The 12,401-nt window shown below is 44.2% G+C and overlaps 1 protein-coding gene across 3 annotated transcripts in view; it reads left to right on the top strand.

Annotated features, from left to right (window-relative positions):
• ets1 (v-ets avian erythroblastosis virus E26 oncogene homolog 1) overlaps positions 1–11,086 on the top strand; it is a 158,760-nt gene extending 147,674 nt beyond the window's left edge. For all 3 annotated transcript variants that reach the window (XM_072486808.1, XM_072486807.1, XM_072486809.1), the window contains 2 exons: positions 4,919–5,037; positions 7,501–11,086. In XM_072486808.1, the coding sequence (XP_072342909.1) occupies positions 4,919–5,037; positions 7,501–7,716 (335 nt within the window). In that variant the 3' untranslated portion in view covers positions 7,717–11,086. The remainder of the gene's footprint in view (positions 1–4,918; positions 5,038–7,500) is intronic.
• The last annotated feature ends 1,315 nt before the right edge of the window (positions 11,087–12,401 follow it).

Raw genomic sequence — 12,401 nt, 5'->3', positions numbered from 1 at the left:
CACATTTCAACATTCATTGGCAACTGGCAGCAACCGTTTTGTGAAAACTGCCAGTTAAACAAAATACAGTGCTTCAGTTAACATCCCCTGTGATACCAGATTTCCCAAGAAAATTGGTGAGCCATTGGACCACTGTCCTTCTGAAGGCCGACCCACCTTTTCACACTTCATGAAGCGGTCCCACATATGTATTGTTATTTAGAGGCACCCAGAAAGATCAGGAACAGAAAAGGTAACAAATATTAAATTATTTTTCTTGTTTCATTGAGCAAGTTGTCCTTCAGCTTCCAAGGATTGGATTTTCATGAAGGAGATGGGCACCCTGAGTTCTTTCTCTGCGAAGCCATCTCCACTAAGGAAGCCCCTGCCTGCCATCATTTCCTTCTGGAGGAGTTTGGGGATGGAGTCAGGTACACTGCCTCTGCTGGCAGGCCTGAAGTGCCAATCGAGGCGGGAAGATGGTGAGGTCAGTAGGCTAGAAGGCCTGCTCACGATTACTGGGACATTGGCCCAGTTATAATCATGAATGTTAGACCCTTAAACACTCACCCCTCACTCCCCCTCATACTACCGTGTTCCCTCCACGACCCCGATATCTTGCATGTCCTCCATGCATCCTCCGCACTCGCACTCCCAATATGCACCATGTGCAGAACCAACAAATCATTGGCAAGTCTTTGAAATGCTCTTGAAACTGACACAATAAAAAAGAGGCTTTGAAAATCAAATGTGAAAAAATTGCTCAATTTACAGCTTCTAAAAAAGGTATCAACCAAAATCATTCATGGTGTCAAGAACAAAAAAAGCTTTTATTTGCTTCACACCTCTTAATTTTAAGCATACAGACATTGAAAATACTTCAAAAAAAGAATAACTTATTGCAAGGTAATAAAGATGTCAAACAAAGTTTGCACTCCTCTTCACCGCTCCTGCATTTCCTGCTGAGGGCTAAGTACATTAACCATTCCTGGAGTTCAGCTGAGCATTCATAATGAAGCCAGCTGACAACTGTATCAACAAAAGCAATTAGAGCCGTTGGCCAGCCATCTGTCTTTTTTCCAGATGAATACCATACTGATGCACAGGGGGACTGAATAGCTGCCCTAGCAAAATGATCATCTTTTCACTGGACTGCTGCAACTATTTGATAAAATTCACATCCATGAGTAAAGAAAATCACTCCAGCATCTCAATCCACATTGTAAATGGTGACCATTTGTATGTGTAGTTTGTGTTCACAAGCTGAGGACAGAGTTGTCTCAATGACGCCTACATCAGTTTCCTAGAATGAGAATGTTGCTCATTGCCCCTGATTGAAGCTATGGCTCCAATGGAAGACTCAAGAGCAGAAGGATAAAAGTTGGAGGGGTATTAAAAGAATGTCAATCATGCCATGACCATAGATCTGCTCAATGGGTTAATATAATAGAAATTCAGAGTGGCACAGTGGTTAACACTGCTGCCTCATTGCACCAGGGATCCGGGTTCAATTACAGCCTTCGATGAGTGGCTGCGTGGGTTTCCTCTGGGTGCTCCAGTTTCCTTCCACCATCTCACAGATGTCCAGGTTAGGTGGACTGGCCATGCTAAATTGCCAAGATATGCAGGTTAGGTAGGGTTTTGTGGTTACAGGGATAGGGTGGGAGATTGGGCCTTGGAAAGGTGCTCTTTCAGAGGCTCGCTACAGACTTGATGGGCCGAATGGCCTCCTTCTACACTGCAGGAATTCTATTCTATTCTAATAGACAGAAGTCGGGCATTACAACCCAACCATTCCATGTTGGTACTCATCTTCCACATGAGCAGTAGCCTAATGCATTTTGCCCACCCTGTCCCCATTTCTCTTTATCACCCCTTTCCTTCAACCAACTTTCCAACCTATTCTTAAATATTGTCAGAGTTTCTGTTTGATCATTAACTCTGGGAACGTAATACAGAGCCTCAACTTTCTGCCTCAGAGGTTACTCTTGTTCATTGTCCTAAATCTCTCCCATTTAATTGTATATAGTATGCCCCTTATGTTGTAGACCCCTCAAAACAGTTTGATTTTACCTACAATTCTTCATAAATTGCAATAGCTCTACCTCTACCAAATAACCACTTAATCCTTTCTGATCTAATGAAAACAACCTCAACAACTGGCACTGTCAGTTGGTTAAGCATGGAGCAAGAAGGAAGTATCATTCTTCAGGCCAGAGCATGAGTAGATTTGAAGAACATGTTGCTGGAACTTGAAGTCTATGATTTAAGGCTCCCTATGACTGTTTCTTGGCTGCATATTTTGGCGGCACTTGCCTCAAGCTACGCTCACTGCTTACTCACATTCTTGCAGAGTTGGGTCATCACAGCCATAAAAGGGTTTGTTAATGAAATCAGCAGAAAAATAGAGAGACCTAAAGAGTAGCACTGTCACCTCATCTCAGATGGAAACACTGACAGAGTGTCTGTGTGTGATTATCTGTGCTGCATTTCACAGTCCCATCAATGCTCTGCCTTGTTCCGAATTGAGAGCAGAGAGACACTAATGCTCAGTTTCCACATTCTGATAAACTGATGCCATCGTACATCTGTGAGTTCTACTTACATTTTTCTGCATGAGCTTTTTATTTTGGGTGAAGGGGGATTATACCCAACAGACACTACACTCATTGTGGGAATTCTTCAGCATGTGATCCCTGGTGTAGGCTCTATTCTTGGGTTGCTTGCAGGAAAGGGCAGGGTTAATACAGTGTAAAGCCTGTATGCCTCCTGTGAGGCTTCCCCATAGCAAGCTGACTGTTGGAGATGAGTGAGTGGATGAATGGCTTTGAATTCTTTGCTCATGTATCATGTTTGGCTCCGTAGCTGTGTTCTTATCTCCTGAGTAAGAGGCTGTGGATTCAAGTCCTCCTTTGCAGACTTGAGCACACAATCCAGGCGGACATTCCAGTGCGACACCGAGGGAGTGCTGCATTATCAGAAGTTATCAGAAGTGCTGTCTTTATTGAATGAGAAATAAACTGAGGTCCCATTTGCCTTTTAAGGTAGAAGTTCCCATGACATTTTAAGAAGCGCAGAAAGTTATCCCTGGTTTCCTGGCCATTATTTGTCCCTCCAGCCAGGAGATTGACTATTTGTTTTCTCATTGGTGTTTGGGGGTGATTTGTTTTGTTGTAGGTGTAACATAAGCGGCTTCCTTGCCGTGCACTTGACAAAGGAAGGTTCAGACGTGGAGATAACTTCAACACGTTTAGCATAATGCAAATTGGCTGCCGTGCTCCGATAATACAAAAGTGATCACACTTCACAAAAGGGCACTTCTTTGACTGCATCGCACTTCCGCAGCTTTTAGGAGATTGTGAAAGGTGTAATATAGTACAATGCAAAATCCACCTCGGATCAGATCTTTAACCAGACTGTTCATTTAGCACTAATGGTGAATGTGTCATTGGTATTGTGAGTGGAGCATTAAGTCACAGGCCCTGACTTTTCTTTTGAAAATACTGCAAGTTTGCTTTCCCCTTACCAACCCCTGACACCCATGCCTCTCTGCACCATCCCCCAGCCAGTCTTTTGTAAAACGCTAACCCCTGTAAAGCTGCCTAGGTTGGCCAAAGGAGAATGTAGTTTCCCTGGGTTGGGTTTTGAGAGTTCACATTGTGTAAAATTTGCCCCCTTTCTAGGGTGATGTGGCCAGATGTCAGAAATGAGTTGTGATGGGAGTATTAACAGTGGCATTGCATGCTCAAGCTGCAGCTTCTTGACACTGTTCCTACATTTGCCCAACTGAGCAGGGAAATCCCCTTCAGGGCCCATTATTTCACATGCAAATTTAATGCCGCCCGAGGCAGGGGTTTAAAGGTTGCTTGTCGATGGCTGAGTGATTACAATAATCACCCATCACGCTGCAGTTACAGCTCCTTTCTGCACAGAGGGCTTTGTTCATCTCTACACACAGGCTGGGTACCTATCCTTGTCCATGACCCTAGGCAGGATCTCAGCCAACATGGGGAGCCAGGGTTCAGTTTCTGCTGTTGAAGTAACGTCTATCTCAACTGCCACTCTGCTTCTCAATTTCTACCCATACATAGAATTCCAGCAGGTCCATAGACTTTCTCGCAAGTGTTCACACTTTTTAAAAGTAAATTTTTTTACATGATGTAGATCAACACAATTAACACAGCTTCATTACCCTATGAAGGGTATTAGTTGGAGTATGTTGTGAATCTCTTCTGTTTGAGATTACCTGGGACCACCCAGCTTTTCCATTGGCCACTGTTCCATGCCCCCTTTTCCTGTACCCTCTTTCCCATCTATCCTGTTATATGTGTCATGTTTCACCACTCTTTCCCATCTACATTTCTCTCTCCCCACTTTTCCCCCTTCTGCCTTTTCCCCTCCACCCTGCTCTTGCAACATTGCTCCTTCCCTGTATCCACCTGCTTTCCCCATTAAAGTTTAAAAAAAAAAATTTAGAGTACCCAATTAATTTTTCCCAATTACGGGGCAATTTAGCGTGGCCAATCGACCTACCCATCACATCTTTGGGTTGTGGTGGCGAAACCCACGCAAACACGGGAAGAATGTGCAAACTCCATACAGTGACCCAGTGCCGGGATCGAACCTGGGACCTCGGCGCTGTGAGGCAGCAGTGCTAACCACTGTGCCACCGTGCTGCACTGCTTTTTCCATTAAAACACTGAAATTTTAATATATGCTCTACGACGCAGGGGTGCCGGTGGTGAATAATATATAAGAATTTTATTTTGCACTAAGGACAAACCAATGGGACTAATTAGAGGCTGGAGTTTTTACATCCAGGAAGCTAGGATTTGTGCGCCTGTATATTCCTGTCAGCAGCACAGGCCATTGAGGTAGTGCCTAAATGTTGTGATCTCTCTGGGATCTATATATTAACATCCTACTCTCTCTCTGACAGGGAGCGGACCTATCCAATTATGGCAGTTTCTACTGGAGCTCTTGACTGACAAATCTTGCCAGTCATTTATCAGCTGGACGGGTGATGGCTGGGAGTTTAAACTGGCGGATCCTGATGAGGTAATAGCATGGTGACATTGGGTTTGTCATGAACATCGGCCAATTTTCAAAATTCCCTGGGTTGCGTGAAATGTCTTCAAATTCCTATACAGACTGCAGGTTCACAACAGAGTGCAGGGATGGAGGTCTGGCCACCAGATGCTCAGTCATTGGGACCGTGTAATCGTTGGATATTTTCTGAAATTCTTTCTTTGGATGTAGGCATCACTGGCTTGGCCAGCGCTGTTAGGAACTTACAGGGTTTTGACCCAGCGACCGTGAAGGAAATCCGAATGGTGTGTGGCTTCCAAGTCCGAATGGTGTGTGGCTTGGAGGGGAAATTGCAGGTGGTGGTGTTTGCATGCATCTGCTGCCATTTGTCCTTCAAGGTGGTAGACGTCAAAGATTTGGAAGGTACTATCGAACGATCCTTGGTGAGTTGCTGCAGTGCATCTTGTAAATGCCACACACTGCTGCCACTGAGAGTCGGTGGTGAAAGGAATGAATGTTTGTGGAAGGGGTGCCAATGAAGCGGGCTGCTTTGTCCTGGGTGGTGTTGAGCTTCCTGAGTATTGTTGGAGCTGTACTCATCCAGGCAAGTGGAGAGTATTCTGTTATGCTCCTGACTTGTGCCTTGTAGATGGTGAACAGGCTTTGAGGAGTCAAGAGGTGAGTTGCTCTTTGCAGAATTCCCAGCCCCCATCCTGCTCTTCTAGCCACAGTATTTATCTGACTAGTCCAGTTCAGTTTCTGGTCAATGTCAGCCCCAGATGTTGATAGTGAGGGACTCTGCAATGGTAATGCCATTGTATGCCATGGGAAGATAGTTAGATTCTCTCTTGTTGGAGTTGGTCATTGCCTGGCACATATGTAGTGCAAATGTTACTTGCCACTGGATGTTGTCCAGATCTTGCTGAATTTAGACATGGTCTGCTTCTGTATCTGAGGAGTTGCGAATGGCGCTGAACATTGTGCATTGAACATTGAGACTTAATCAAGTGACAGATTATTTTGTAGAAGCGATACAATTAGACCATCAAATAGTTATTTTCTATAAACAATTACTGTTGGCAGAGCTCTCTTGATGGTTTTGTGTTGTGAAATGCAATAGGAAGAGAAGTGAAAACCATTTAGAAGTGAATTTTATTGTCATATTGTCCATCCACTGAACCCAACTCTATATGCAGGTCAGTGATTATTTTTTGAGAAGAAAAGTCATCTTCTGAGTAAATGTTAAACTTATATCGAATCTTGGTTGTACCGCATTTGGGGTATTGTGCACATTCCTGGTGTTTATATTGTGTTTCAGATATAGGGGTACTGGAGAAAATGGAATTTTCTTTTTACAAAACTAAGAGGTTATAACTGTCAGGGAAATCTGAACAGACAAGGATTAGTTACCTGATAGAAGCCGTAAATTACAAAAACATTTTGTGGGTAGATATCGGGGGCGGGTTCTCCCCAATTCCCGCGATGGCCCGACGCCGGCGTAAAAAGCGGCGGAAACCGCTCCAGCGTCCGGCCGACCGGAAGCTGCGGATTCCTCCGCACTTCCGGGGGCTATGACGGCGGTGGAGGGGTTGGCGCCACGCCAACTGGCGTCGAAGGGCCGGCGCGAGTTAGCACATGCGCAGGGGGGTGGTTCCGTGCATGCGCAGACCGGCCGGCGTATTCTAGCGCATGCGCAGGGGGGGTGACTTCTCCGCGCCGGCCATGGCGGAGCTCTACAGAGGCCGGCGCGGAAGGCACAGGCCCGCCCACAGATCGGTGGGTCCTGATCGCGGGCCAAGCCACCGTGGGGGCCGCCCTGGGGCTGGATCCCCCCCGAGGACCGCACCAGCCGGCCTACCAGCCAAGTCCCACTGTGTGGGGCCATGTCCAATCCACGGCGGTGGGACTGGCCAGAAGCCGACGACTGCTCGGCCCATCGGGGCCCGGAGAACGGCCGTGGGGGCCGCTGCCAACGGCCCCCGACCGGCACGGCGTGATCCCGTCCCCACCCAAAAACCGGCGCCAGAGAATACGGCAGCCGGCATCGGAGCCGCAGGGCGGGATTCGTGCCACTCTCCAGGGATTCTCCGACCCGGTGGGGGGGGCGGGGGGGGTGGGGGGGGGGGGGGGGGGGGGGGTCGGAGAATCCCGCCCAAGATGTTTCCACTTGTGAGGAGATGAAAACTATCGGTGATAAATACGAAACCAAACCATCATTAATAAATGCAAAATGAACTCGGAATAAATTGTTTTATCGAGAGATTGCTTTGAATGTTTAGCTTGCTTGTGTAATTGAGCCAAATAGTATGGATTCATTCAACGACAAGTTAGGTAAGAACATAAGGAATAAATAATAGAAGCAAATGGTGATTGGGTGAGATGGAGTCGAGTGGGAAGAGGCTCATCTGGGGTATAAATACTGGTATAGACCAATTGGGCTAAATGACCTGTTACTGTGCTGTGTAATTCTATGAGTGCATCTTCTTTTATCAGGTTGCCAGACGATGGGGAAAGAGGAAAAATAAGCCAAAGATGAACTATGAGAAGCTGAGCCGAGGCCTGCGTTATTACTACGACAAGAATATCATTCACAAAACGGCGGGCAAGCGTTATGTGTACCGGTTTGTTTGTGACCTTCAGAGCCTGTTGGGGTACACGCCAGAGGAACTACATGCCATGCTCGACGTTTCACCAGATGCTGATGAATAAGGACTTAACCTGCTTGTGGGACTGGATTTGCAAGCTGTGCTCACATACAAGAACTTGTATATGGTTTGTTTGCTTAAGCTTCGTAGAGAAAGCCGAAAATCATCGCTTTGAGGATAGACATTTCAAAACAATGCACAGCTCTACAAGGCAAACAAAACCAGTTTCTTCTTTTTGAAAAAAAAAATCATTTTAATTTGTGTTTTTGGTTTTGTACCCTCTCGGATTTCCCGCCATACCAGTGCAACAAACAGACCGTGCAAGGATTGTGATGAGGCAAAGCACTGTCGGATACGGGAACTGGCATGCTGCCCGCAAGGAAAACCATTCTAGCCAATGGGCAGCTGCATGACTGTCTTCGGCAAATTGTCCATTGGCAGCCTTGGCCACATTAGTGGACTGAAATTAATGTATTAGGTAGTTTACTATGTTACTTATTTGCCAGTATTTTTATTTTTAAGCTCATATCTAAAGTTGGTCTCAGTATTTGGAGTATTGTGTAGGAACCTCACCAGCGCTGATGTGATCAAATGTTGAAGGTGGGTGGACCACAGAATGAGAAAGCGGGATACGATAGGATAAAGTACTGAAAAAACATGTTAAACCAAGCCTGTTGGAACCTATGCCTTGTCCTTTGTCCAGTTTGACAATCAGTGTGATCCATTCCATTTTATTTTCCTATATACAGAATAGTGAACTACAAAGAAACATGCTCTGAAGTAGTATGGTTGTTATCTGATACTATCCAACAGAACTGCATATATATGAAATATATTATGATATCTTCCATGCAACTAGATCACTTCCGGGAGTGTGTTTTTAAAAAGCTACATGGATAAGGATGTTGAACAGTGGTCCTCGTGTTATGCCAGGAAGGTTCAAAGAGGTGGATAAACAATGAGATAGATATGATTGTGATTAGAACTCCAGTTTGATCCAGCAAAATGGAGGGAGAGTAGATCTAGGCCCGTCCTGAGACCTTGCAGCTCCAAAGTCTCGCGGATGAACTGTCTTTGTCTAATCTGCAAGTGCAAAGGACAGGTGTGTCCTTGAATTAATGGACGTTTCGAACTTCCAAAGAGTCTGGTCAGGAAATTTATCTGATTGGAGAGTTGCCTGAAGTTGAGGGAAAATGCCATTGTTAAGGCTAAGCAATAAAGGCCAGTCGTACTGGTGGCTATGTGTCACTACTGAACAAGGGAGACTTTAAGTATGGTCACTGGATGCAAAGTGGAGATGGTTGTTATTTGCCATCTTCAATGAGCCAAAGACTGTCATATAATTTTATTCTAAAATTTTTGACCATGGTGTTTAGACATTGTCTGGAATGCACTGCTTAACTTCACTTCGTGTTTCTGCTCTCTTTTCCTAGCTACGTTGCTAGAGAGATGTTTCTACCAGCCATCAGTAAGTGATGTTATACCATCTGTGAAATGACATTGGGGCACCACCTCATCCAGTTTGCTTGCAAACCCATGTAGCTCAGTCTGACTGTACTAAGTATCAGTCAGTGAAGAACTGAGGTGTTGACTGTTAAGTTTTCAGCTGGTTGATTCACGGTTTCTTGACTCACAGTCCATGTTACGTTCCCAATGAGCATTTGCAGCTGTTATCAAAATAATGATGGAAACCAGAGGCAATGAGCAAATGAATTTTGATGGAATGGCAAGAACAGTTGTGAATTTCGCATTCGGATGTGCTTTGCTACGAACTGTTTTTCAAGTGTACCATTCCAGCTCAATACATTAAGCAAGAGTCACTGTCAGAAATATTGGGAAACCCAGCACTATGGAGTGGTAGAATGCAAATGAAGAAAGATTTGCATTTATATCGCCCTTTTCACAACTTTAATGTCCCAAAACAATTTACAGCCAATGGAATACTTTGAAGTGTAGACACTGTTTTATCAGGCAACACGGCAGCCAATGTGCTGCAAAGGTTATACAGATACCAAAGTGACAAGGATCAGATAATCTGCTTTTTAGGTGTTGGTTGAATGATAAATATTGACCTGAACATGGGTTTGCATCTATAATTCATCCCACGCAGTGAGCACTAACTTTCAATTCTTCCGCGAAAGGCAAACTGCTAAATGAAAGCCCGGTCAATTTCCAAATGAAGGAGGGAGAAGCTACAGGACGAGTCATTCTATTTAGGGAAGCTCTCCACTTAACAACATGGAAGCTGAGATAGAATCCATAGAAAAGCCTTCCAGTGGAGTGCTTATGATTGTTTGTCTTGAGGATGACGAAGGAAGAGGGAACAGGACCAATTCTCAACTTGGTCAACATTGCATAAATTGGTTGCGAATGGTGCCCAGAGGAGCATGGTGCAGCAAGTCTCCCTTGGGCAATAGGTGAAGGAGGGCAGATTTACTGCACTAGGGAAAAGATAGTTCACAACTTGTCCATTTCGAGGGTGATGTCTGAGTTTTTGATTAAGATTGCTTGGGAATAGCCAATAGTGAATATGGGACGTAAAGCTGGAACTTAACTCTCAAAAGTGTTTGCCTAGATTGAGTGCTGTTGAGTCACATCGTGTGAGCATAGCCCCTTTACCAAATACAGTGCAGTTCATCATTCAATTTGTTGAGGAAAAATATATTTTTAAACACATTTGCGCATCTCGCTGGTGGTGCGAGCAAGGAGTTGGAATGTGTTAACATGTTGTAAGTATGTGGAATGTGCTTTAGAGGATGACCTCAATGTCCTCACGTATTGTATCTTCAAAGTGTGATTCTAAAAGCACAGATCACTGCTTCAGAGTTGCCGTGACCAGGTATTAACCCACTGTATGTCCATTGTAATCCAAATAATTGCCTCAACAGAATAAATAGTTTCTTACTGTAGGTTTAAAGTTTAAAATAATGGATATAAAAAATATTTTATGTATTTTGTTCAACTTATTTTTTAGCTTTTTCTAAGAATAATTTATATTTTTTAAAAGGACAAAAAAGCAAAACGAAAGCTGGTGCTTTGTAAACTGATGTAGCTTAGAGATGTAGCAATCTCGATGGAGCAGAGTGAAGATTCCTGTAAGTTTAGTTGCTGATGCTGGCACATCATGTTGCTGGAGATATTTTATATAACTGTACTCTTTGTTACAAATTGTGGAAATGCTTCAAAAAGAAACGAGCTGTGAAATTTGAATTATTTTTAACTCCATTGTAATACCAGTGCCAATGTTGTTCAACAATTTTTACATCAAAGTTGTCAGAATCTACCTCCTGTAGCTCCAAACCAAACTCTGCCCTTTATGGCCTGAATGTAAGGCTGCTATTGCCTCCATATCCATTTGAGATGGAACTGAAGACTCTGTTTTTATGAAGTTTATTAAGAGTTATTTCAATAAAAGAAATGCTTATTCTTTACAATCCTCTCTAGTTTTTCTGCCTTCTATTTTTATTTACCCTGAATATGTATATTGGTGACCTTCCCAAGGCCTAGTCCTCTGCATATTTCTCCACACCTTGTGGTCTTGTACTTTCTCTTTGGTTGCTATAAAAGTCTTCCATTTTCAACTTTGAGCAGTGAGTGTATGGCTGAGGAAAAGAATACATACGAACATATGAATTCGGAACAGGAGTGGACCAGTCTGCCTCTCAAGCCTGCTCCGCCATTCAATTATATCATGGCCGATCTGATTGTCACCTCAACCCCACATTCCTGCCAACCCCCGATAACGTTTCTCCCCCTTGTTAATCGAGAATCTTATCTAGCTCAGCCTTAAAGATATTCAAAGATTCTGCTCCCACTGCCTGGAGGAAGAGGGTTCCAGAGAGTTCTCCTCTGTCTTAAATGAGTGATCCCTTATTTTTAAACAGCAACCCCGAGTTCTAGATTCTCCAACAAGAGAAAATGTCCTTTGCACATCCACAATGTCAATACTCGACATCTTCAAGGTTTCTATCAAGTTGTCTCTTACTCTTATAAACATTAGTGGCTACAAACCTAACCCCTCCAACCTCTTTCCTCATAAGGCAACTTGCCCATTCCTGGTATCAGTCTAGTAAACCTTCTCTGAACTGCTTGTAATGAATTTATATCTTTCCTTAAATAAGGAGACCAATACTATTCACAATACTCAAGATGTAAGGCAGATGACAAAGAACAAAGTATAATACAGCACAGGAACAGGCCCTTCGGCCCTCTAAGCCTGTACCGGTCATGATACCAGCTTTGGCCAAAACCCTCAGCACTTGTGCTATATCCCTCTATACCCATCCTAGCCATATGTTTGTCAAGATGCCTTTTGAATGCCGTTAATGTATCTGCTTCCACAATCTCCCCTGGCAACGCGCTCCAGGCATTCGCCACTCTCTGCATAAAAAAACCCTGCCTCACATCACCTCTAAACTTTGCCCCACAGACCTTAAACCTGTGCCTCCTGGTGACTGACCCCTCCAACCTGGAAAAGAGTGCCTGCCCATCCACTCTATCCATGTCCCTCATAACCTTGTAGACCTTTGTATTTCTAATGAAAACAGTCCGAGTCTATTCAGCTTCTCCACATAACAATTTCCTCCCTTTATTCCCTCAGTAATCCGGGGTAAATCCCATCTGGCGCAGGAGACCTATCTACCTTAATATCTTTTAAAAGACCCAATACCTCCTCTTTTTCGATGTTAATGTGATCCAGACTGTCCACATACCCTACCCAAGAATCATCTTCCACAAAGTCCCTTTCTT

This window comes from Scyliorhinus torazame, chromosome 21, assembly GCF_047496885.1.
Source record: "Scyliorhinus torazame isolate Kashiwa2021f chromosome 21, sScyTor2.1, whole genome shotgun sequence".
NCBI classification, from domain to species: Eukaryota; Metazoa; Chordata; class Chondrichthyes; order Carcharhiniformes; family Scyliorhinidae; genus Scyliorhinus; species Scyliorhinus torazame.
The sequence above is the reverse complement of the archived record's forward strand: the minus strand, read 5'-3'. Positions and strand labels throughout refer to the sequence as shown.